We start from the raw sequence: 1794 nt of genomic DNA, 5'->3' as shown, positions 1-1794 counted from the left end.
TGTACATACCAGCTGGTTTGACAATTATTTTACTTCAAAATCGCATTGGCCGTAAGGGTATGGCCTGCGGCTCGCTCTTCTTTGGCGGTTTGGTCACCGCTGCCACTGGCATACTGGTTGCGCTGCTCGACTTGAAGGAGCACGCCATCTTTGTGGCCTGCATGATTGGCTTGGGACGCTATGTGGCCATTGTCTCCTATGAAGCGGAGGCGCAATATGCCGCTGAAATTATACCGACAAGCGTGCGTGGGCGTGGCGTGGCCAATATACATGTGGTCGGCTATGCATTCAGCTTCTTGAGCGCATATTTGATTTACTTGAGTAATGTGTTCAAGCCATTGCCTTCGATTGTCATAGCAGTGCTGATGTTAATTGGCGCGGCATTGTGCTTCCTCTTGCCGGAGACGCTAAATCAGTGAGTGGGCACTGTTGGATGGAAGTTTAAAATTTTAATGTTTATTTTTTTTTGTTCTGCAGAAAATTACCAGAGACGCTGCTGGATGGTGAGCACTTCTGTCGAGATGAAAAATGGTATTATTTCCCTTGCTTCAGTCGGAAGAAGAGCAACGATGTGGAAGTGACAAAACTGTGAGTTAGCAGGGGCGTCGAGCAATACGTATTAACTTAATTTTTTTAATATTTTAAATTTCATAAATTTAGTTAAGTTTTTATTGTAACGAACTTATTTTTAATTGATTTATATTTTTTAGTGTTGTAGCATTAATAGTAATATCTATGATAGTAATGAGTTACTATAATAAATAAATTATTGTATATTTTAATTAATTCGCGTTATTTAAAAAAAAAAGTCTAATAAAAGTAATTCCAAAAGAGTTAGGAAAAGTCATAAGCTTTCTTTTCTATGCTTCAAAGGCAAATCGCCAAGCTTTGACATTTTGACCGCTTATCTTCCACTATTAATCTTTCTACTTAAATATGCCGCTACATCGCATGAAAAATCAATTTTAGTTAACCCGCTGAATAGATTCATTATTATTTTTGTTGATTTCATATACTTATTTACACTGGCAGAAGAAAAATAATACAAAGAGAAATGCCACACAAGCGCACTCGAACTCTCGAGATCATTTGACAACTCTATTTTCGAGCATGGGCATAGATAATCACTTAATCAGCGTTAACTATTTCTCTCTTTTTGTTGTTATTTAAGAAAGTTGATAACATGTAAATGCATATAGCGCATGCGCGTATGTTTGCTCTTATATGATTGTCACATGCGCTGCTGCGTGCGCAAATTGGGACACATTCGATCTCGCTGAAGTGTTTTGGGTGTACGAATAGTTTGAAAGATAAACGCAAATTTACATACTTATCGAACATATTAGAGGTATTCATCTAAACCGATAACTTTATCAAGCAGATAATCTTATAAGTTTATGCACTCTGTTACATGAACGACCCACACTCTCTTTTCGTTTACACATGCGACAATAGTCGTGTTTTCTTTGGTTATAAAGCGCAGTGTCACTAACTTTATATTACTAGCACGGGGATAAAGAAATTATAGAAACTACCTCACTAAATTGGTAAAAATTTTATTTACGAGGTATCTATTTAAATAAATGTACATATAACATAAAGGCTATTTATTTGAAGCAAGTTATAAGAAACAATGGCAGAATGTCTGTTTGTGTATGAATTCATTTGTCACGGCTACCAAACTTTGCGAATTATCAGTGAAACAAAACAAACAGACGGGATAATAATTGAACCAGATCTCTATCAGGATCATATCGTTGTTGAATTTGCGTGCAAAATTTGTATGCGGATCCC

General features: G+C 36.6%; 1 protein-coding gene across 1 annotated transcript; it reads left to right on the top strand.

Annotated features, from left to right (window-relative positions):
* Window positions 1-5: 5 nt before the first annotated feature.
* LOC108355163 (organic cation transporter-like protein) lies at window positions 6-588 on the top strand (the record flags this gene model as incomplete). The annotated part of the gene is made up of 2 exons (XM_017606336.1): window positions 6-415; window positions 478-588. Coding segments are annotated over 2 exons (521 nt in total), but the record flags the coding sequence as incomplete, so codon positions are not given.
* Window positions 589-1794: the final 1206 nt, after the last annotated feature.

This window comes from Rhagoletis zephyria, unplaced genomic scaffold (genome assembly GCF_001687245.7).
Source record: "Rhagoletis zephyria isolate East Lansing unplaced genomic scaffold, Rhagoletis_zephyria_1.1 Rzeph_scaffold_42919, whole genome shotgun sequence".
NCBI lineage: Eukaryota > Metazoa > Arthropoda > Insecta > Diptera > Tephritidae > Rhagoletis > Rhagoletis zephyria.
This window is presented reverse-complemented; position numbering and strand designations above follow the sequence as displayed.